The sequence below is a fragment of the Suncus etruscus genome, chromosome 10, assembly GCF_024139225.1.
Source record: "Suncus etruscus isolate mSunEtr1 chromosome 10, mSunEtr1.pri.cur, whole genome shotgun sequence".
Taxonomy (NCBI): domain Eukaryota; kingdom Metazoa; phylum Chordata; class Mammalia; order Eulipotyphla; family Soricidae; genus Suncus; species Suncus etruscus.
The window spans coordinates 37,234,148-37,254,871 of NC_064857.1; the positions used below are offsets into that span (position 1 = coordinate 37,234,148).

At 54.4% G+C, this 20,724-nt stretch overlaps 2 protein-coding genes across 3 annotated transcripts; one reads left to right on the plus strand and one right to left on the minus strand.

Annotated features, from left to right (window-relative positions):
* Positions 1–219: 219 nt before the first annotated feature.
* Positions 220–6,203, minus strand: KRTCAP2 (keratinocyte associated protein 2). The gene is made up of 5 exons (XM_049782356.1): positions 6,096–6,203; positions 5,590–5,744; positions 5,416–5,479; positions 3,075–3,141; positions 220–372 (listed from the first exon to the last, which is right to left on the minus strand). Exons 1-5 carry the CDS (start codon positions 6,100–6,102, stop codon positions 252–254), a joined length of 414 nt encoding a protein of 137 aa, XP_049638313.1. The 5' UTR covers positions 6,103–6,203; the 3' UTR covers positions 220–251.
* Positions 6,204–7,013: 810 nt separating this feature from the next.
* On the plus strand, positions 7,014–19,731 carry TRIM46 (tripartite motif containing 46). 2 transcript variants are annotated; one of them, XM_049782231.1, is made up of 10 exons: positions 7,014–7,158; positions 8,580–8,841; positions 9,399–9,742; positions 10,501–10,644; positions 10,809–10,904; positions 13,209–13,462; positions 13,704–13,825; positions 14,728–15,030; positions 17,359–17,656; positions 18,663–19,731. In XM_049782231.1, the coding sequence occupies exons 1-10, from the start codon at positions 7,096–7,098 to the stop codon at positions 19,048–19,050; spliced, it is 2,274 nt and encodes a 757-aa protein (XP_049638188.1). In that variant the 5' UTR covers positions 7,014–7,095; the 3' UTR covers positions 19,051–19,731. The 2 variants fall into 2 exon arrangements, with proteins under 2 accessions (XP_049638188.1, XP_049638189.1); XM_049782232.1 differs by lacking the exon at positions 7,014–7,158 and adding an exon at positions 7,762–7,785.
* Positions 19,732–20,724: the final 993 nt, after the last annotated feature.

A 20,724-nucleotide genomic window follows, 5' to 3' on the forward strand; every position in this document is an offset into this window, starting at 1 on the left:
GGTCCCCTGGGCCTGCCAGGAGCGATTTCTGAGCATGGAGCCAGGAGGAACCCCTGAGTGCTGCTGGGTGTGACCCAAAAACCAAAAACAAACAAACAAACAAAGAAAATTAAAAAAAAAAAAAGAAATACTTACACCAAGGAAAGGTTCCCCCCACCCCAGCCTGAACCCCAAGAGTGATGCTCCTCTACCACTCCCCAACATCAGAGCCCATCAAGCTACAAAGAATAGACTTTATTGAATACATGGACTCAGTTTCTCTTCTTGCCCTTGCCTGTGACCTTGGCTGGTGCGAGGATGGGCGCCGTGGCCTGGTACAGCGTGGAGGAGATCTTGTTGATGTAGTACAGTCCCACCATGGAGAAAATGAAGCTATGGGGAAAGGGAAAGGGGACCAATGCTACTCCTGATGCTGCCCAGGGAAGCATCCAAGCCCAGGTTCAGGGGGATGAAGAGAGGCAAAGGAGGGAGAGAGAAGGGAGGGAAGGAAGCACTGCATTCTACCACATAACTGTCATGGAGTCTCTGCCAGATTGGTTTTTATTGTTCAGTTTGATTTTTGGTTCCTGGACCATACCTGGAAGTGCTCAGGAGTCTTATTCCATTTTATTCCTATCTCTGTGTTCAGAGATCACTCCTGGAGGGCCTTGGGAATTCTATATGTTCTGTTTGAGGCTAACCTGACGATGATCAGAGGTTATCCCGGCTCTGCATTTAAGAAATTACTCCTGGGCTCAAAAAAACAAACAAACAAACAAACAAACAAACGGGCCGGAAAAATAGTACAGCGGTGTTTGCCTTGCAAGCAGCCGCTCCAGGACCTCAGGTGGTTGGTTCAAATCCCGGTGTCCCATATGATCCCCTGTGCCTGCCAGGAGCTATTTCTGAGCAGACAGTCAGGAGTCACCCCTGAGCAACGCCGGGTGTGACCCAAAAACAAAAAAAAAAAAAAACAAAAAAAAGGAAATTACTCCTGGGCCCGGAGAGATAGCACAGAGGTAGGGCATTTGCCTTGTAGCAGCGGATCCAGAAAGGACTATGGTTTGAATCCTGGCATCCCATATGGTTCCCCCGTGCCTGCCAGGAATGATTTCTGAGCACAGAGCCAGGAGTAACCCCTGAGCGCCGCTGAGTGTGACCCAAAACACCCCCCAAAAAACATTACTCCCAGGATCCAGGCTTGATTTCTGGCATCCCATATGGTCCCCCGAGCCTGCCAGGAGCAATCTCTGAGCGCAGAGCCAAGAGTAACTCCTGAGCGCAGCCGGGTGTGGCCCAAAAAGCAAAGAAAAAAAAAAAAAAAAGAAATTACTCTAGCAGTGCTTTGGGAATCATGTAGATGTCAGGGATCGAAACTGAATCAGCTGACTATAAGACAAGTACCTTATATACTGAGGACCCTATGTAATGTCTGGGATCGAACCCAGGTCACTTCAAGACACATACCCTATCACTCTACCCTATGTTAGGATGTTTCCCAAAAAAATGGGGTGCTGGGGCCGGGCGGTGGCGCTGGAGCTAAGGTGCCTGCCTTGCCTGCGCACGGACCGCGGTTCGATCCCCCGGCGTCCCATATGGTCCCCCAAGAAGCCAGGAGCAACTTCTGAGCGCATAGCCAGGAGTAACCCCTGAGCGTCACAGGGTGTGGCCCAAAAACCAAAAAAAAAAAAAAAAAAAAATGGGGTGCAGGGGCCCGTTGAGATAGCACAGCAGCGTTTGCCTTGCAAGCAGCTGATCCAGGACCAAAGGTGGTTGGTTCGAATCCCGGTGTCCCATATGGTCCCCCGTGCCTGCCAGGAGCTATTTCTGAGCAGACAGCCAGGAGTAACCCCTGAGCACTGCCGGGTGTGGCCCAAAAACCAAAATAAATAAATAAATAAATAAAATGGGGTACAACCATAATGTGAAACAGGATTTTTTGTCTTTGTTTTTGGGCTACACCCAGTGGTGCTTAGTGCTTTCTCCTGGCTCTGAGCTCAGGGATCACTCCTGGTGGGCTTAGGGAAGCATCTAAAATGTCAGGGGAAAAAAATAAATAAAAATAAAAAATAGGGGCCGGTGAGGTGGCGCTAGAAGTAAGGTGTCTGCCTTACTTAGCTAGCCAAGGAGGGACCACAGTTCAATATCCCCGCATCCCATATGGTCCCCCCAAGCCAGGGGCAATTTCTGAGCGCTTAGCCAGGAGTAACCCCTGAGCATCAAATGGGTGTGCCCCCCAAAACCAAAAATAAATAAATACATAAGAAAAAAATAAATAAAACGGGGCCGGGCGGTGGCGCTAAAGGTAAGGTGCCTGCCTTGCCTGCGCTAGACTTGGACGGACCGCGGTTCGATCCCCCGGTGTCCCATATGGTCCCCCAAGCCAGGAGCAACTTCTCAGCACATAGCCAGGAGTAACCCCTGAGCGTTACCGGATGTGGCCCAAAAACCAAAAAATAAATAAATAAATAAATAAATAAATAAAATGTCAGTCAGGGCCCAGAGAGAGAGAGCACAGCGGTGTTTGCCTTAAAAGCAGCCGATCCGGGCCCGGAGAGATAGCACAGCGGTGTTTGCCTTGCAAGCAGCCAATCCAGGACCTAAGGTGGTTGGTTCAAATCCCGGTGTCCCATATGGTCCCCCGTGCCTGCCAGGAGCTATTTCTGAGCAGACAGCCAGGAGTAACCCCTGAGCATCACCAGGTGTGGTCCAAAAAAAAAGCAAAAAAAAAAAAAAAAAAAAGCAGCCGATCCAGGACCTAAGGTGGTTGGTTCGAATCCCGGTGTCCCATATGGTCCCCCGTGCCTGCCAGGAGCTATTTCTGAGAAGACAGCCAGGAGTAACCCCTGAGCACCACCGGGTGTGGCCCAAAAATAAAAATAAATAAATAAATAAAAACGTCAGGGATAAAACCTGAGCAAGCTAGTGCCCTTTCTAAAGTAGTATCGCTCAAACCCCAAACTTACTTATTTTTCTTTGAGACAGTATCACTTAAAGATGAGGTGCAATGATTATGTAATGGCAATGGTTACGTGTTAAAATACAGATGTCAAAGGCTCAGAATCAAGGTCCTCACCCAGCTATCAGATACTTACCAGGTGGTGACGCAGACCCGGTGGATGAGGCCAGATGCAAAGAGCGCCAGCAAGAGGCAGATGAGAACTGTGGAGGTAAGAGGGGTCAAGGAGAAGGGTGGTCAGAACATAACCTCCCCGGCACTCACATGAGGATCTGGAAGCATTTTAGGGCCCCCTGAATCCTGTGTCATCTGGAGGGGTTTGCAAGACATTAGCGAGTCCAAAGAGACAATGGGACGTGGATGGAGGGGATGCGTGCTCACTACTGACTCTGCCCAGGGAGACAAGGATTTCCCTGCCCTGGCTTTCCTCTGCAAACAGCAAAGAAGAGAGGTGTCTGCAGGTCTGAAGGTGAAATTTGATGCTTATATGGACCAATATGGATAATCTCCAGCAGGATTACAGGAGGTTGAGGGAACGCCAGGGTGAAACCCCATATGCCCAGCGAGGAAGCAAAGAGGGCCCAAAAGTCTCCTGCAGAAGTCCACAAGTACAGTATAAAGAAACAAAATCTGAGAGAGAAATCTTGGAGTTGCTGTACAGGCTCTGCAGGCCTGCAACAAGGCCAAGTTCAGAAAGCAAGATCTAAGGAGGGAGAAGAAGTGTGGGCAATAGTCCAGAGCCTGAAGCTGCAGAGCATCAAGCATCACCCCAGAAAACTGGACCAAACCATGAATTTGCTCAATAAACTGAATTCTCTAGAACTCATGAAATCACCAATTCTAGGGACCTGAGAGATAGCCTGGAGGTAGGGACAGTGGCATGCAGAAGGACAGTGGTTCGAATCCTGGCATCCCATATGGTCCCCCGAGCTTGCCAGGAGCAATTTCTGAATGTAGAGCCAGGAGTAACCCCTGAGCACTGCCAGGTGTGACCCCAAAAACCAAAAAAAAAAAAAAAAGGGCTATTTGTTTTTGTTTTTGTTTGTTTGCTTTTGGGCAACACCTGGTGATGCTCAGAGGTTACTCCTGATTCAGTGCTCAGGAACTGCTCCTGGCAGGCCTGGGAGATCATATGATCTGTACTATCACTCTGGCCCCAATAAGGGAGCCATTTCAAAGAGAAAATGTAAAGTTGTTCAGGGGCTAGAGAGATAGCATGAAGGCAGGGTGTTTGCCTTGCATGTGGAAGGATGGTGATTCAAATCCCGGCATCCCATGTGGTCCCCCGATCCTGCCAGGAGTGATATCTTAGTGTAGAGCCAGGCGTGACCCCTGAGCGCCACCGGGTATGACCCCAAAACCAAAATAATCAATAAATAAATAAAGTTGTTCAAATTTAGTCAGGATTCCTGCTTACATAAAATGTCTGGGATTGGGGCCAAAGTGATAGTGCAGCGGGTAGGACATTTCCTTGCATATGCCTGACCTACATTCAATCCTCACAAACCACTTGGTCCCCCGAGCCTGCCAGGAGTGATTTCTGAGCACAGAGTAGAGACTAACCCCCTAAGTACTTTCAGGTATAGCCTAACCTCCACCCCCACAAAAGTCTGGGGTCACAGGATTAGAATGATAAGCATAGAGGATAGGGCGTTTGTCTTGATGCAACAACCTGGGTTCAATCCCCAGCATCCCATATGGTCCTCCAAGCCTGCCAACAGTGATTCCTCAGTATCTGAGCATTGCCAGGTGTGGCTTTCCCCCCCAAAAAAGCCTGGAGTTGCTATTTCTTAGGTTCTTCACAATTATCTCAAGTTAATGGATATAAATATGCTTGGGGGCTGGAGTAAGAGTACAGCAGGTAGAGCATTTGCCTTGGACTTAGCTGACCCAGGTTCAATCCTCAACATCCAATAGAGTCCCTCGAGCCTGCCAGAAGTAATTCCTGAGTGCAGGCAGAATCGGGAATAACCCCGGAGCAACTCCAGATGTGGCCCCAAAACAAACCAAGTTTTGTTTTGTTGTTTTGACCACACTTAACGATGCTCAAGGATCACTCCTAGAATGTATCAGGGGATTCTATAAAGTATCAAGGCTCTAACTAGGTAGACCATGAACAAGGTTTATGCTTTACCTTCTGTACTGTTTTTCCCACTCAGGATTCTGTTAATATTGAATCAGACAAAATACCTGCCCTGGGCTATAGGCAAAACAATTGCCTGGTTCCTTGCAAACTTTCTCTAGGTTCTGGCCAGAAGATAACAAAATTTCTGGCTCTCAAATCTCCTTCTCTTTCATCTTCACATCCAGGATCTGGAGGAATGATGAACTCAAGAACATTCTCAGGCTCCATCCAATCCTAGCATCAAACAGATTTCCTCGGACCATTACCTTCAAAGCAGCTAGGAAATCAGACTGGGGTGAGAGGCAGGTTCGAGGTGAGAGTTCAAACACAAAAGCAGAACTTTTTGACTTACTCTCGGGGAAGATCTTGGCTTGGAATCCTTTGCCAAAGACGAGGTTCTCCAGGTTATTGAAGGCCTTTGTCAGGAGGTTAAGGAAGGAGCCAGGCGTGCAATGAAGCAATGCTAAGGGGGTGTCTGGTCTTTCCCACTTGCAAGCACCCCTCTTGCCAGCACCCCTGAGGATACAGTGAGGGAGAAGACGAACAGGCCGGAGCCCAGTAGGCCCCCTTGAATGGTGAGCCACTCGGTGGAGGCCAGTTGGCGGCTGTACATCTGCATCCCCGCGAAGAGCAGCAGGGACAGGAGCGAGGAGAGTGCCAGCGATGTGCCCGTGCCTACAACTGCGAGCAGACACAGTCAGGGTGCCCCATAACCCCATAACTCATGAGTGTGATGGGCAGCTTCCCTAGCAGGGTGTGAGGGACCTACCATCCCAAGCATCCATCCCATTGCATCCAGGGCCTTAGGCCACAAGCTTCAGCACCCCAGACCCCGAAGCGACCCCCCAGAAATTCCTCCTCCTGGGAGCCCCACAATTTCTCCTTCCCAAGCAAGGCCCGCCCTCTCGGACCCAGACAGGACACGTCAGCTCAGCGGGAGTGAGCCTGGGAAACGGGTCAGCTCCAAGTCCCACCACCACCACCACCATCCCAACCACGAGCACGTCCCGGGACCCAGTTGGGGTTCCGTACCCATCATTGCTCCGCCCTTGGGTCCCAATCGATGCCTCTGGCCAAGAAGCAAAAGGGGTGTCGAACCAGGAGCGGACGGCTGTGCGCATGCGCGTCAGCTCCCAACGTGGACGCTCTTTCTCGCTCCCTCCTTAGTCTTGTCTCCCTCGAGCGCCAGGGCACAGCGCCTCTCTGTCGGCAAGGAGGAGATACTGCACCGAAGCGCATCTCTGGCCCACCGCGCCCTCTGTCTGCAAGGAGGAGGTACTGCACCTATTAGCATCTCTGGCCACCGCCCTGCTGACCTGTGCACCCTAATATCCAGGCTTTGAGGTCTTATGGATGCTTTTCTCGGTGCAAGCTGTGATGCTTCAGGCGGCTGAGCCTACGCTCTTTCGCCTTCTTTCCTATTGAGGGCAGTTCAAACACCTGATCCTCAACCCTTTCCTTCCCAGCCCCAGTGATCCAAATTCATAATGTCATCTGGGGGAGGGACCCTTGCCCAAGTCAACACGTAGTCAGTCCTCCTAGGATGCTGGAGTCTCATCTTCCTCTAAAACTCTTCTTCCAAAATAAATAAATAAATAAATAAAAGTAAAACTCTCCTCCCAAAGAAAATAAAAATAAAAAAACTCTCCTTCCAAAAACAAATCATTGAATAAATCTCTCCTTCCACTTCATAGGAGGCAGGTAGAGGACCAATGCAGAATGCCAACACGAGAAATGGCTCTTCCCCTCCATGGCCGTCCCATGCCGCCCAGCACGCCCCCTCCCCACCTTCACGCCGCCTTCTGACAGCCAACCACGTGGGGAGCAGATTTCCCCACCTCCTACTCCGGCCCCGCACCTTGCCAGGCTGGTCCATGGAGCATGCGCGGTGGCAAGCTCACCCCCCCCCCAAAAAAAAAACCCTCTCCCCACACCCCCACCATCGGGTTCCCGACATTAAGCCCGGGGTTCGCAGCCAGCCGCAGCTGGGGTTCGGGCACCAGGGAGGAGGGCAGACAGGCCTGCTGGGGCCATGGCCGAGGGGGAAGATTTGCAGACCTTCACTTCCATCATGGACGCACTGGTCCGCATCAGTGTAAGTTAAGGTGGGGTCGGTCGCAAGGATGAGGAGGGAGGGAGGGAGGGAGGGCTTGGCTGGCACCTGGAACAGGTGGAGGAGACCCGGCTAGAGGGTGTTGTGCAGAGCCGGGGGAGAATGGTTGGCAAGGGGGACTGGCACCGGGAGGGGGGGCAGGGGATGCCCTAGGGTGCCACCCATCTGCTGCTGGGTGAGGACCCTGGAGGAGCCCCTGCCGAGCTGGAGACTTGCAAGGGGCTTGCAGAATATTAGTAGGTCGGGGTGCGAGCGTGCATGCTCACACATGTATGTGCATATGAACATGTGTGTGCATCTGTGTGCCTGGCTATTTTCCAAGAAAACCAGAACCAGGTGGGGGATCAGGAGCGAAGGGGCCGCCCTGGGGGTGGGGGGGCGCAGCTCCCAATTTGCACCCCTCTGAGATAGCCCACCCCACTGCACCCCAGTGCGGGGCTGCCTGCGAGCCTGAGGTTGGCATGGCAACCCGTGCCCGGCGCTCCCAGGGGCGGTGCCAACCCTGTTCCCCCCCCCATTCCCTCCCCCGTCCCTGCCCGTCCCTCCCAACCTCCCTCCTTTGTGTCAGCTGCGCCCCTGACCGGGATGGCTGCGAGGAGAGGGACCAAGGTGAGGGAGGGGTGGGGGTGGGGCGTCGCTCCGAGACCCCCCGCAGCCCCCCAAGGGGTGGGCACTTCCGAGGAGGAGGAGGAGGAGGAGGAAGAGGGGGACGAGGAGGCGGAGCTCCATGCAGCCCACCGCGCCTGGAAAAGGCTGTCCCCGGGGCGCGAGAGGCAGATAGCGGGGGGCCTGGAGGGGAGAGGCGAAGCAAAGTGGGGGGGCGTGGGGACCCCCCTGGAGGTGGAGGTGCGGGGACAACGACGCAGGTGAGGGATGGGGGCTGGGGCAGCCGCAGGCCGGAGCCACCGCAGGAGGCCCAGGACGTGCGGGGTGAGCTAGGGGAATGGAGGGAGACCGACGTCTCCTGGGGTTTGGGGGAGATGGATGGCAGCAAGTGGGGCGAGGGTCCCGCTGCAAGGAGCTGCAGAAAGGGCGGTGTCCTTGAGACACCCCCAAATGGTGGTGATTGGAGCATGCCCACCCCACGAGAGAGATACTGGGCTGGATGGAGGCGAGGGGGCAACCCAGTGCCCCATGCTGCATCCTGCATTCTATATCCTGCATCCTTCATCCTCCATCCTCTGTCCTCCAGCCTGAATCCTCCAGCCTCCAGCCTGGGGTGGAGGGACCTCTTGCCCAGGTGCCTAGCTCTATAGCCCCAGGCCTACAGCAGGGGAGAACCGAGGAGGATGGAGGAGGAGGAGAAGGAGCAGAAGGGAGGGAGGGAAGGATGAGTCTCAGGGCATCCTCGGGGGGTCCAGGGCCACCGCGGTTCCCACTCCGAGCTCCTGCTGTCTCCGCAGACGAGCATGAAGAACATGGAGAAGGAGCTGCTGTGCCCGGTGTGCCAGGAGATGTACAAGCAGCCTCTGGTGCTGCCTTGCATGCACAACGTGTGCCAGGCCTGTGCCCGCGAAGTGCTAGGCCAGCAGGGCTACGTGGGCTACGGAGGGGACCCCAGCTCCGAGCCCACCTCGCCGGCCTCCACGCCCTCCACTCGCAGCCCCCGGCTCTCCCGCAGGACTCTCCCCAAGCCGGAGCGTTTAGACCGGCTGCTGAAATCAGGTGGGACTAGTGGGAGTAATGGTGGGGGGACTTCGGGAAATGGAGATAGGCTAAAACGAACAGCTCTGGCCTGTCTGTCTGTCGGAGGGTGGGGACCCCAACAAGAGATACCCCATCAAACTCATTTTGTGTCCCGAAAGCTGGTAGGGATGAAGGTTTGCCTTACAAAGAGCTGACCTGGTTTTAGGCCTGAGTCTGCAGAGAACAGTTAGGAATGATCCCTGAACTCAGAATCCTACAGTTGGGTGTGTGGCTCTGGATATTGTACTGTGCCCCTCCCTCAAAAAAATTAAAAATTAAAAACGAGGGACAGAGAGATAGCATGAAAGTAGGGCGTTTGCCTTGCATGCAGAAGGATGGTGGTTCGAATCCCGGCATTCCATATGGTTCCTGCCAGAAATGATTTCTGAGCATAGAGCCAGGAGTAACTCCTGGGCGCAGCCGGGTGTGACCCAAAAACCAAAATAATAATAATAATAATAATAATAATAATAATAATAATAATACGAGCTGAAATGTTTATTCCCTGTTTCCCTGGCCCCTCCATGCATTCGCAGGCTTTGGCACATACCCCGGGAGGAAGCGAGGGGCTCTGCACCCCCAGGTGGTTCTATTCCCGTGCCCCACCTGCCAGGGGGATGTGGAGCTGGGCGAGAGGGGCCTGGCGGGACTGTTTCGGAACCTGACTCTGGAGCGAGTGGTGGAGCGGTACCGGCAGAGTGTGAGCGTGGGCGGGGCCGTCCTGTGCCAGCTGTGCAAGGCTCCACCTCTGGAGGCCACCAAGGGCTGTGCCGAGTGTCGTGCTGCTTTCTGCAACGAGTGCTTCAAGCTCTTCCACCCCTGGGGGACCCAGAAGGCCCAGCACGAACCCACCCTGCCCACCCTCTCCTTCCGGCCCAAGGTGAGCCTTGTACAGGGCAGGGGAGGGGGTACAGTGCCAATAAGAGAAGGGAGTCCTCAGCACTGGGAATTGGGCAGGGAAGTGTCATTGCAAAGCTGATTCTTCTGTAACAGCAATACAAACGCAAAGATGGCGCTGAACAAATCTTTGTGGGGTTTCCATTTGTCGTTTCATTTGTTTTTGGGCGGCTGGGAATCGAACCCAAAGCCTCACCCATGTAAAGTATGTGCCTACCATTCAACTTTATCTCCAGCCCCAGACAAATCTTTGAACACTTTTGAGTTACTATCTCATCTGATAAATGAGGATGACACTGTCCCACGAGAGCCATAACAAGCAGGGCTGCTGAGTGAATAGTCGGGAATCATGTTTGCCAAAGTTATCTGTAGGCTGAGAAGGTCTGTGTGCATTCACTTACTGTGCAAATGTTTATCGAGCACTTTTGTGCCTGGTGCAATTCTAGGCTTTAGGGAGAGGATTGTGACAAGACGTATGAGGTTAATCATTAGCCACGGGGCTAAGGTTAATTGTCATCCTTATTTCCGTTATTACTGCACCCCTATGAGGTAGATGAAGGGCGGAGGAGTTTTGATGCCTGGAGGGCACAGGAAAAGTTCCTGTCGATGCCAGTGTGTGCCACCAGGTGGCACTGGGGAAGCATGACCGGCGGAACTTTCACACACACCCCCATAGGCAGCGCAGGAAGAATGTGGGGGTGCCATATTCTTGATGCCATTGCTGACGCTTTCCGTCCCTAGGGTCTGATGTGCCCAGACCACAAGGAAGAGGTGACCCATTACTGCAAGACGTGCCCACGCCTGGTATGCCAACTCTGTCGGGTGCGGCGTACCCACAGTGGACATAAGATTACACCAGTTCTCAGCGCCTACCAGGCTCTCAAGGTGAGGACCCCGCTGTCAACTCCAGTGGTAACCTGCAGTCACCATGTATATACACACACACACACACACACACACACACACACACACACACACACACACACACACGTCTAAACTGCAGGGATTTCTGTGAAGTGGTGCTCACTACTCCCCCCTTTTCCTCCCAGGACAAGTTGACCAAGAGTTTGACATATATTCTGGGAAACCAAGACACTGTGCAGAACCAGATCTGTGAGCTGGAAGAGACTGTGAGGCACACAGAGGTGAGACTTGGCCTGCAGGAGAGCAGGTGGGGGTATGGTGTGGGCAGGTGCATCCTGTCCTTATCACCTGGCTACAAGTTCCAGATGCCCATATGTGGGTGGGCAGAGAGATAGGACAGTAGGTAGGGCACTAGCCTTGCATGCTGCCCACCTCAGTTTCATCCCAGCCCTGCCAGGAGTGATCTCTGAGCACAGTTAGGAATCAGCCAGTGTGGCCAAAAAGAATTAATTGTTGGGGCCAGAGATAGCACAGCAGTAGGGCGTTTGCTTGGCACACAGCTGATCCAGGACAGACCTTGGTTTGATTCCCAGCATCCCATATGGTTCCCTAAGCCAGGAGTGATTTCTGAGTGCAGAGCCAGGAGGAACCCCTGAGCACCACCTAGGTGACTCAAAAAATAAAAAATAAAAAGGCCCATTGTGTTCTCTAGTGTGCCAAGGTGCTAGTTATACCAGGTTGGCAGCACCAGCAGTGCCTCAAGCTTGACTACCTGAGACAAGGTGGGGCCAGGGCAGTGAGGGTCAGCATGCCCTAGTGATGGAGCTCGGCACCCACAGGAGCTGGTGGAGGCTGTCCCATATTCCTGGACTTGGAGACTAGCTGTCAGATAGCTGAGTCAGCCGACAGTGAGCAGCTGTCTGGTGGCCCAGATGCAGGTGGTGCTGACTCAGTCATGGCCTCCTTTCCATGGGTGTCTTGGACAGGTCAGGCTGATGGAGTGCACATCCAGAAAGGCTGGCATAGAAAAATAGGAAGCTGCACCCATCTGGGTAAACCTAAGCCTAGCTGGAATGGACTGACTGGATGATTCCTCCAGATTTTTTTTTTGGGGGGGGCCCACACCTAGTGATGTTCAGGGGTTACTCCTGGCTATGCGCTCAGAAATCCCTCCTGGTTCGGGGACCATATGAGACACCGGGGATCGAACCGAGGTTCATACTGGGTCAGCTGCGTGCAAGTCAAACACCCTACCACTGAGCTATTGCTCCGGCTCCTTCTCCAGATTTTTATTTATTTATTTATTTATTTTGGTTTTTGGGCCACACCTGGCAGTGCTTAGGGGTTACTCCTGGTTATCTGCTCAGAAATAGCTCCTGGCAGGCACGGGGACCATATGGGATGCCGGAATTCGAACCAACCACCTTAGGTCCTGGATCAGCTGCTTGAAAGGCAAACAGACGCTGCTGTGCTATCTGTCTGCCCCTTTTTTTTGGCCACACCTGGTGATGCTCAGGGGTTACTCCTGACTATGCACTCAGAAATTGCTCCTGGCTTGGGGGAACCATATGGGATGCCCAGGGGATTGAACCGTGGTTCGACCTAGGCTAGCATTGGCAAGGCAGACACCTTACCGCTTCGTGCCACCGCTCCGGCCCCTCCAGATTTTTTTTTTACGGTCTTCTTCCTGGTGTGAGGCAGTGCTATCTTCAAGAAGACAGTAAGGGGACGCTAGAGAGCTAGAACAGCAGTTACACCTTACTTGCACACAACTAACCTGGATTTAATCCCAGCATTGCCTAGGGTCCCTCAAGTACTACTAAGAGTGGCCCCTGAGCATAGAGCCAAGCCCTAAACAGTGTTGGGTGTGGCCCAAAACAAAACAAAAGACCTTAAAGGTGGGGAAGGAAAAGAATGAGACTAGGGTGGAGGGAAACTGACAAGTTGGTGAGGGTGTGGTGATGGAACATTATATGCATGAAACTCTATCTGAACAGTGATGTAAATCCTGGCACCTCAATTTAAAAAAGAAAAAAATGGAAGGTTGGCTGGAACAATAGCAAGGTGAACAGAGTACTTCCCTTGCATGCAGCTGACTCAGGTTCAATTCCTGGCACCACATATGGTCCCCAAGCCACCAGGCTCAAAGCCAGAAGTGAGTCCTGACCACAGCTGGTTGTGGACCCCCCCAAAAAAATTATAAAGAAGACAGTAAGGGACTGAAAAAAGAAAACAGACAAGGGGGCCAGAGAGATAGCATGGAGGTAAGGCGTTTGCCTTTCATGCAGGAGGTCATCGGTTCAAATCCCGGCGCCCCATATGGTCCCCTGTGCCTGTCAGGAGCAATTTCTGAGCCTGGAGCCAGGAATAACCCCTGAGCACTGCCAGGTGTGACCCAAAAACCAAAAAAAAAAAAAAAAAGAAAAAGAAAACAGACAAGATTTACACTTAGGGTCCCCCATGAGCTGCCAGGAATAGCACCTGAGCGCCACTGAGGGTGTCTTCCTAACAAATATTAAAAAAAAAGTTAAGAAGGAAAAGATTTTGAAAAGCAAGAAGACAGCAGGTGTTGCTCTCTGGGGCAGGTGAGCGGCCAGCAGGCCAAGGAGGAGGTGTCGCAGCTGGTGCGGGGGCTGGGGGCAGTGCTGGAGGAGAAGCGTGCGTCCCTGCTGCAGGCCATCGAGGACTGCCAGCAGGAGCGGCTGGCCCGTCTCAGCGCCCAGCTCCAGGAGCACCGCAGCCTGCTGGACGGTTCTGGGTTGGTGGGCTACGCTCAAGAGGTCCTGAAAGAAACAGACCAGCCATGCTTTGTGCAAGCGGCTAAGCAGCTGCACCACAGGTACTGAGGGGCCAAGGACAGAGGGAACAGCACACAGGAGGCCCAATTTGGTGCCTAGCTCCCCAGAGCGCTGGACCTTAAGAAAGAATTTCAAGGGGCCAGACAGACCCTCAGCTGGTCCCAAGGGATGAGGATGGGGATCCAAAGCAGAGGCTCAGCTGACCTCTAGGGGTGGGCCCACTAGAGCGTCAAGAACAGGTGGCACCTAATAGCTGTGCTGACCCTAGCCTCCCCATCCCAGGATCGCCCGTGCCACCGAGGCCCTGCAGACCTTCCGACCAGCTGCCAGTTCCTCCTTCCGCCATTGCCAGCTGGATGTGGGGCGTGAGATGAAGCTGCTGACGGAGCTGAACTTCCTGCGAGGTAAGGAGCCAGCCAGGCCCCAAGCCCACTTAGTGCCTTCCTTCCTTCCTCCCCAGCAGCGGGCCCGGGGGGCAGTGCCCATCAGGAACCTCCCAGGCCGCCTGCCCGGCCTGGCCAGCCTGCTCCTCTTACAATGCCCACCTGGCCACAGCGTCCCACCGCGCTCGCTCAGCGCTGCTTTTCCCCTCTCTTTGTTTGTAGGCTGTGCCACTGCGGACTCTGCTCCGGAGCATCCCAGGCAAGTCAGCGGCCCTGCCCCGGGGGCCCTGCCTCCCGCCGGGCCCCCTGCCCGCTCCCCTGCAGCTGGCCTCTTCCAACTGTTTCCCTCTGCTTTCCCAGCCCCTGGCCCTGCTGAGCAGTGCTCTGTGTCTCTCCCTCCTTCCTTAGGCACCAGCGCACCCTCTCTCCCCTCTTCCCAGCCTCTGAGCTTGTCCTGGCACATCCTCTGAGCTCCACCTCTGTCCTGCGCTTGCTCCCTACCACCCTGGCTGGCTCCTGCCTGGCTGACTCCTGTTCCTCCCTCTGCCACTCTGTGTTCCCTCTTTCCTGCTCAGTGTCTGCTGCCTTTGCCTGCCCTGGGGCACCTCTTTATTCAGAGAAGGTCAATTATGCAAGGGTAATTACATAATTATCTGGTATGAGAAAAAACAGGCCCCCCCTAAGGCAGTGCCACCATCAGGCCAGAGCTAGTGTCAAAACAGGCCTTGTACCCCTAGCCCCTTGAACCTTGCTTCCTCAGGCTCAGCCCTACCCCTCCATGTCCAGTGCCTGGATGTGTCCTGGCCATGTCACCCTCACCCACACTCACCCCCCGGCTCCCCGCTGCTTTCCCTCTCTCCTGCCTGTCTTCCCTGTCAGGCTGGTGACCAGGCCCCAACTGAGCCTGCTTTCTCTCCCCGCAGTGCCAGAGGCGCCGGTCATCGATACGCAGCGCACCTTTGCCTATGACCAGATCTTCCTGTGCTGGCGGCTGCCCCCGCACTCCCCACCTGCCTGGCACTACACAGTTGAATTCCGCCGTACTGACGTGCCTGCCCAGCAAGGCCCTGCCCGCTGGCAGCGGCGGGAGGAGGTGAGGGGCACGAGTGCCCTGCTGGAGAACCCTGACACTGGCTCTGTGTATGTGCTGCGGGTCCGTGGCTGCAACAAGGCAGGCTACGGCGAGTACAGTGAGGATGTGCATCTGCATACACCCCCAGCTCCTGGTGAGTGCACCCCAGAGGGGCTCGAAGAGTGGGTCACACAGGGCTGGAATGATAGTAAAGCTGGTAAGGCACTTGCCTTGAATGTGACCCATCCTGGGTCAATTCCCAGATCCCCTGAGCTCTGCCAGGAGTGATTCCTGAGCCCAGAGCCATTAGTAAGCTCTGAGCATTGACAGGCCCCCCCAAAAAAGTTGGTCATACTCCTTAGCTATGCAATTAGATCACCTAAGTTCAAATCCCAGCAATAGAGCCAGAAAGATAGGACAATGGGCAAAGATGCTTACCTTGCTTGCTGCCAACCTATGTTGAATCTGTGCAATTGCATAGGATCCCTTATTATCAAGAGTCAAGAGTAAATTTATTGGTGGAGGGGCACTCAGGCAGTTATTCTGCACTCAGCTATGGCTCCTGGAAAGCTCATCCCATCTTACGGGATGCTGGGGATCAAACCTGGGTTCATCCCTGGTTGGCCACAAGCAAGGCAAATGCCCTACCACTGTGCTATGACTCCGGCCCCCTCAAGAGTAAATCAATTTTTTTTTTCGGTTTTTGGGTCACACCCAGCAGCGCTCAGGGGTTATTCCTGACTCTGCGCTCAGAAATCACTCCTGACAGGCTCGGGGGAGAGGGGGTAGGGCATATGGAATGCCGGGATTTGAACCACCTACCTCAAACACCCTACCTCCATGCTATTTCTCCGGCCCAAGAGTAAATCTTACTCTTACACAGACAAGAGTAAGACTTGAGCAAGCACTGCTGAGGATGACCCCAAAATAAACAAGGGTCAGGAAGTAATACAGCAGAGAAGGCACTTGCCTTGTATACAACTGATCCAGGTTCAATCCCAGCACCACATTTGGCCCTTGGAGCCTGCCAGGAGTGATCCCTGAACACTACCAGGTGTGGCCCAACACCCCCTCCAAAAACAATAATAACCTAGCTGTCCCTCTCACCAACTGTATGGCAGGTTAGTGACCCTCTCTGGACTTGAAAAGTCTCTTCCAAGGGATAAGGCCACACTTAACTCACATAGTTATTAGTTAAATGGATAATCCTTGAAGTTTTATAGCTCAACTGCTAGGAGTGACCCTTAACCCTTGAGCACCGTCAGGCATTGTCCAAACTCTCCACCAAGAAAGAAAAGAAAAAGAGGGGCTAGAGAGATAGCATGGAGATAAGGCATTCTCCTGCATGCAAAAGGTTGGTGGTTTGAATCCCGGCATCCCATATGGTCCCCTGAGCCTGCCAGAAGCGATTTCTGAGTGTTGAGCCAGGAGTAACCCCTGAGCGCTGCCAGGTGTGACTCAAAAACCAAAAAAAAAAAGGGGGGGGGGAAAGGGGCCCAGAGAGATAGCACAGCGGCGTTTGCCTTGCAAGCAGCTGATCCAGGACCAAAGGTGGTTGGTTCGAATCCCTGTGTTCCATATGGTCCCCCGTGCCTGCCAGGAGCTATTTCTGAGCAGACAGCCAGGAGTATCCCCTGAGCACTGCCGGATGTGGCCCAAAAACCAAAAAAGAAGGCCCCTCAATATAGTGAGGAAACTAGGCTCAAAGGGATGTGAGGGGGGATCCATAAGGAGGGAAGGGAGGCAGAATGCCCACACCAGGAATTCCAGAACCCTGAGAGAATGTTCCAGAACAGATTGTGTGGGGCTGTGGAGACAGAACCCTATCAATATAACAAAGTGACCCCATATTACTTCTCGAAACATGATTCCCAGATGGGAATTCTCTCTCCTATAAATTCTCCTATAAATTCTCTCTCCTATGGGGGACAGAACCATAGCACAACGGGGAGGGTGTTTGCCTTGCACACAGCTGACCCAGGTTCAGTCTTTGGTATCCATATGGTCCCCCAAACCTGCCAGGAATGAGTTCTGAGCACAGAGCCAGAAGTAACTCCTGAATGCATTCCCACCAGCAGTGAATGAGGGTCCCTTTCTCCCACATCCGCACCAGCAATGGTTGTACTTATTCTTTATAATGTGTGCCAGTCTCTGTGGTGTGAGAAAAATGTGAAGGACTAGGGTCTGATGGAGGCAGATCCTTAGGAGTTGGAGGCATGATTGTAGGGTTAAGTATATGTGGCATTGAAGGGGCAGGTTTGGAGGAGACATCTGTCAGGGTCTGGGAGACCCCCACTCAGCTGCACTGAAGCTTGGGGGCCCACTGAGGATAACTTTGTCCCTCTTGCTTGCCCCTTCTGGTTCTCCACACCCAGCTTTCCATGTCCTGAACCCTCCTGGTATATGAGACTGAGGTAGCACCTGATTGCAGGTCCCTGATGCCCCTCCTCTGTCCTGCCCTCCCTACCTTTTCTCCCCCTAGTGCTACATTTCTTCCTTGATGGCCGCTGGGGCAGCAGCCGAGAGCGACTGGCCATCAGCAAGGACCAGCGGGCGGTGCGCAGCCTGCCCGGGTTGCCACTGCTGTTGGCGGCCGAACGTCTGCTCACCGGCTGCCACCTGAGTGTGGACGTAGTCCTGGGAGACGTGGCAGTGACCCAGGGCCGCAGCTACTGGGCCTGCGCGGTGGACCCCGCCTCCTACTTGGTCAAAGTGGGTGTGGGGCTGGAGAGCAAGCTGCAGGAGAGCTTCCAGGGTGCTCCCGACGTGATCAGCCCCAGGTCTGGCTTTTCTGGAAGGGATGCGGGTGGGGCACCCTAGGGTGGAGGAGCTGGAGGTAGGCAGGCCTGGGCGGGAAGAGGAGGGCCTCCGGTAGCTGTTTGGGCTCTTGGCTGGGGGCCAAGGAAGGACAGGTTGTAAATTCACTGGCAAGACTTAGAGGACTGACTTGGGGGTTTTTGGCTAGCGGAAGGGGTACTAAAAAAAAGGAGCCATCTCCACTTCCCTCCACCTGTCAATCAGACTAACTTCATCTCTAGCCCTTGCTGCCCTCCCTCACACTCCACCAAACCTTCCCTCCAACACCCCTGATTGAGCCACTTCTCTCTGCTCTCACACATTACACCTGGATCCGGAGATGGCTGAGAGAGCCAGAGCACCTGCCTTGCCTGTGGAAGGCCCTGGTTCCACCCCCAGCTCCCTAACATCGTTCTGTGGTCCCAGACAGAAGGTGTCCCTGCCCACCACCTCTTCTACCCCATCTCCTACTCAATGCTCCCACACACTCCCCTTCCTGCACCCTTGTTTCCTGACACCCTTTGCCCATAGTACCCCTTTTTCCCTTGACCTGACCTGCCTCCAGCCTTGCCCCATGCCCTTTCAAAACCAATCTCAAGTGCTTACAATCTCCTTCCGTTAAGACATCCCACCCTTCCCAACAGTCAACACCTGCCTCACCCTTTGCTCTCACCTTACTCGGGAGCCTTTTTTTCCCCATTCCTGACCCCCAGCCCTCTCTTTCACACCCATTTTCCCCATTCCTGACTCCCAGACATGATCTCCCGTGGCGAATTTTCTCAGCCCTCTGTCAGTCCCTGTCTGGCTGGCGTCTTTCAGGCCTAGCCCCACCTGATATCCTAACCCGTTTCTTCAGCACAATTTCTCTTCCATACCCTCACTGGCTCATTGGGCTCACCAGCTCCCAGAAGTGGACATTCATTCTCCCCGTGCCCCCCAACTTCCTCTCTCACCACCACCCCAACTTGCTCCTCCCCATCCTTCCTGCAGGTACGATCCTGACAGCGGACATGACAGCGGGGCTGAGGACGCCACAGTGGAGGCGTCTCCACCCTTTGCCTTCCTGACCATTGGGATGGGCAAGATCCTCCTGGGCGCTGCGGCAGGCGCAGGGATGACAGGAAGGGACGGCCCTGCCCCCGGCTGCACCGTTCCCTTGCCACCCCGCCTTGGCATCTGCCTGGACTATGAGCGAGGCCGCGTGTCTTTCCTGGACGCAGTCTCCTTCCGTGGGCTTCTGGAGTGCCCCCTGGACTGCTCAGGGCCCGTGTGTCCCGCATTCTGTTTCATTGGAGGGGGCGCGGTACAGCTTCAGGAGCCTGTGGGCACCAAGCCCGAGAGGAAGGTCACCATCGGGGGCTTCGCGAAGCTGGACTGATGCTGGGGGCCCCTCCTGGGCGCTGAGCTCTAAGCCTCTGGAGGCCACTGCTGCCCCCAAACTCTTCCTCCTCACCCGTCTGTGTGCTCCTCCAACCTCCCCAGTCAGCAGAAGGCTGCACTTCCACCCTGTCCATGCCTGTTCATTCCGCCCACCGTACCCCTGCCTTGCCCTTGGTCTTATATCCCAGGCACGGAGACCCCTTCCTGCGCCTGCCCTACACTCCCAGGCTGAAGGAGAGGGCAAGTCCCAGGCACAAGGGCACGAACCCCAACTCTGCCTAATCCAGTTCTGTCTGCCCATTAATGCTCCACCACAGCCTTGGGCAGGCAGGCTTTGGAGCCACACCCTGCCTAGGCACTTCCTGAGGGGGGTTAGGGGACCCAGTCGTTCTGCTCTGTGCTTTGGGTCCCCATGCCCCTTGGCCGCATGCCTCTCAGCCCCTCTACTCCCTCCTGCATGCTTTACCTGTGTGCACCCATTCAGCCCAGTACGCTTCCCCGAAGCCCAGCCAAGCTGGGTGCCCCCCAGGGGGGTGGCCAGACAAGGTCTCTGGAGCCTGGAACTGCCCCCCTCCCCAGCAGTGGCGAGCACTGCTAGTTTTGTGCCAGCAACAGCTGTTATTTTCGTGGTTTATACACAATAAACTGTGGTTGCAGGCACACCTCTGATTTCCCTGAGCCCAGCCATTCCTCTTCTTGATTTCTGTGCTTAGGGTAAGAGGGGGGCTGGTGGGTAAGATCAGAGTGCTCAAAATAGGGGACTTAGGGAAGGAGGTCCTCACTCTAGTGAGCTGCCAGCCTTCAGCTGGTGCCAGCTGAGGTCTAATGGACCTTGACACCCGCAGGCTGCATCTCTGTGGGGACTTCTGGCAGGCCTGAACTAGCATCCCATCCCTGCAGGGGTGGGACTGTGTCTGGCCCTCAGGGGTCAGGGGACTGGAACCATTTCCCCATTCCCAGGGTGCCACAGACCCCAGCGCTGGGGTGGGGCATGGAAGGGGGAAGGCCAGGCCGGCTGCCAGCCCCCGGATCTGACAAGCCAGCTTATCTCAACTGTGTTGACTCTGCTGAGTTATCGCTACCTCAGGACTCACTTCACACCTGAACAACTAAGAATAGAGCCTCAGGGCAGCATGCCAGGGAAGAGGGGGTTGCAGATGCCAGCCCACTGGGACCCATGAGCAGCATTGGCATTAGACAGGGAGGCCAGGGCTGGTCACGCTGCCACCCTGCAGTCTGCTAGGGGTTTCACTTCCTCCTTCCTGGGCCTTGGGGAATGGGTGAGAGGCCACTGGGTTTTCCCCCCTGGCCACTCCCAAATGCCATTGTCAATCTCTGTTGGTGGTTTCTCAAGCCAACCTCACTCCTGTGACTTCTCAGCCACCTCACTCTTTCCTTGTAGCCAACCTTACACCCTTCTTCATCTCCTCCCCCAGCACACGAGGCCCTTCTCCTGAATCCCAGGTAGGGATGGCTGGTCAGAAGTTAGCATTCTCATAGAATGGGCACCCCAGTTTATTCAGCACAAGCAGGAGAATGCTCAAGCAGGGCACCCCGGTTTACAATCCACACCACCAGTCATCCTGGGCCCTTCCTCCTGGAATCATCCCCCTCTACAGTGCCACTCCCCACAAAATCTCCAGGAGTAGGGGCAGGCTGTTAATGGGCTGGA